This window comes from Zingiber officinale, chromosome 4B (genome assembly GCF_018446385.1).
Source record: "Zingiber officinale cultivar Zhangliang chromosome 4B, Zo_v1.1, whole genome shotgun sequence".
Lineage (NCBI taxonomy): Eukaryota > Viridiplantae > Streptophyta > Magnoliopsida > Zingiberales > Zingiberaceae > Zingiber > Zingiber officinale.
Window position 1 is genome coordinate 67,797,322 of NC_055993.1, and position 1,880 is coordinate 67,799,201.

At 46.3% G+C, this 1,880-nt stretch overlaps 1 protein-coding gene across 1 annotated transcript; it reads right to left on the reverse strand.

Annotated features, from left to right (window-relative positions):
• Positions 1-281: 281 nt before the first annotated feature.
• LOC121978301 (extensin-like) lies at positions 282-1,139 on the reverse strand. Its single transcript, XM_042530665.1, has 2 exons — positions 1,050-1,139; positions 282-974 (listed from the first exon to the last, which is right to left on the reverse strand). The coding sequence occupies exons 1-2, from the start codon at positions 1,137-1,139 to the stop codon at positions 282-284; spliced, it is 783 nt and encodes a 260-aa protein (XP_042386599.1).
• Between the last annotated feature and the right edge of the window lie 741 nt (positions 1,140-1,880).

The following is a 1,880-nucleotide window of genomic DNA, read 5'->3' on the forward strand; positions in this document are numbered from 1 at the left end:
GTCTGATCTATCTGCTTCCTTTTCTTGTCCTCATTCGCTCTCTGCTAAGCTGCCTCTATCATAAGAGCTCTATCCAATGCTTTTATATAAGATGAATTGCCAAAACCTACAATCTTTACTTAAAGATGTCCATCCAGTCCTTAGACAAACTGAAGCATACAAGGCCTGTCCTTAGCAACTAACTCTGGACAAAATCTGGCCAACCGATTAAATTCAGCAATGTATTCTGTCACCGTGCGATTGTTCTGCCGAAGATTGAGAAAATCCTGGCGGCGTGTCATCTAATATGACCATGGAAAGTACTGGCTCTCAAAAGCCTCTCTAAATTTCGTCCAAATAATGTGCTGCTCGCCTATAATCGAGTGATGCGTATCCCACCAGATGTCGGCCTCATCCTGTAAATGATAAGCAGCCAGCTCTGCCTTCTCCCACTCGAAGCAAGACATATAGAAAACAGTTCGCTCCAAACTCTCTATCCAAGACTGAGCTACGCTCAGACCAGTCTCCCCGCGGAATAGTGTGAATCTACTCTTCATCGACTCTGCCAAAACTAGGATCTGAGCTCGTGCCGTAACCATATCAGTAGGGTGAGTAGGGATCGCCGTGGGAACTGATGGAACCACTAGAGCTGGTATAACAAGTGGTACCACTGGATAGGCCGGGGGAGGTACCCCTGGTGCTGCTGCATAAGCCGGGATAGGTACCGCTGGTGGCACTGCAGGGTTAATATATGCAGGAGCGGCTGGAGGTACGGCAGGTGGTGGTACCGGATAAGGAGCAACTGGTACTGCTGGTGCAGGTGCCGAGTATGCAGTAGGCATAGGTGTAACTGGTGCTGCTGGTGCCGGATATGTTGTAGCAGGCACAGGTGGCGGTGGTACTGGGTACGTAGTAGCAAGCACTGCTGGTGGAGGGGCAGAGTATGTCGCAGATGGTACTGCTAGTGGTACAGTGGATACTGTAGGTGTGGGTAACTTCGGAGAAAGAATCGTCAGGATCCGAGAGCCCAACGCACTCGCAGTACCATGAGGAGTCTATCCTTGACTGACAGGTTCAATCCCAGCAGACCTCTCTGGTGACTCTGTCACCAGAGATTCCAACGGCCTCTTGAATGGCCGTCCTGCACCACGTCTCGGCATGGGAGCACGTGTACCTAGCCTCATATCTATTTAAATTTATTACTCTGGTATTAATACAAGTACTAAAATTATAAAAGTAATCATCATACCTTTTTGCCTCCCTGCGAACATCTGGTCACCCTGACTTGCTCCAAGTCTCCCCGCAAACATCCAGTCATCCTGACCTGTTTGGGGGCCTCCCTACAAGCATCCGATCATCCTGATATGTTCCGGGCCTCCCCGTAAGTAGCTGGATCCAATCAATCTTGACCTTCTTCCAGGCTATCCACGAACATCCGGTCATCCTGACCTACTTGCCTCCCCGCAATTATCCGATCACCAACTACATATCACCAAATCCATAGATATCACACATGACGCTCACTATGTCTCCATCAATGACAAACACAAATAATAGATCATCAAGTCAAATATCCACTATATATCATCAAAAGACAACATACCATTACACCTGATCTCCTAATATCCACCAATCTCCAATCATTCTCAACCTCAATCAAACCTGATAGCTTCCAATAACAAGATACAGCACATGGAAGTCATCCAACCGTCAACACTCACTCTCATCATGATATGCTATCAAGATGTAAAAATATATCACCATCCAACCAAAGATATATGACCACCAAAATTCAAGAGTTATCCCTTTACTTCCTGATCAATAATTAACAACTCTCCAAATGGTAGAGATACGATCAGTCAAATATGAGTATAAAAACTCCACTAATCCTATCCAAATAT

Coding starts and splice junctions, on each gene's coding strand:
- LOC121978301 (XM_042530665.1), bottom strand. CDS start 1,139: ATGCCGAGACGTGGTGCAGGACGGCCATTCAAGAGGCCGTTGGAATCT. Junction 975..1,049: donor GGTCTGCTGGGATTGAACCT/GTCAGTCAAGGA, acceptor CTTTCTCCGAAG/TTACCCACACCTACAGTATC.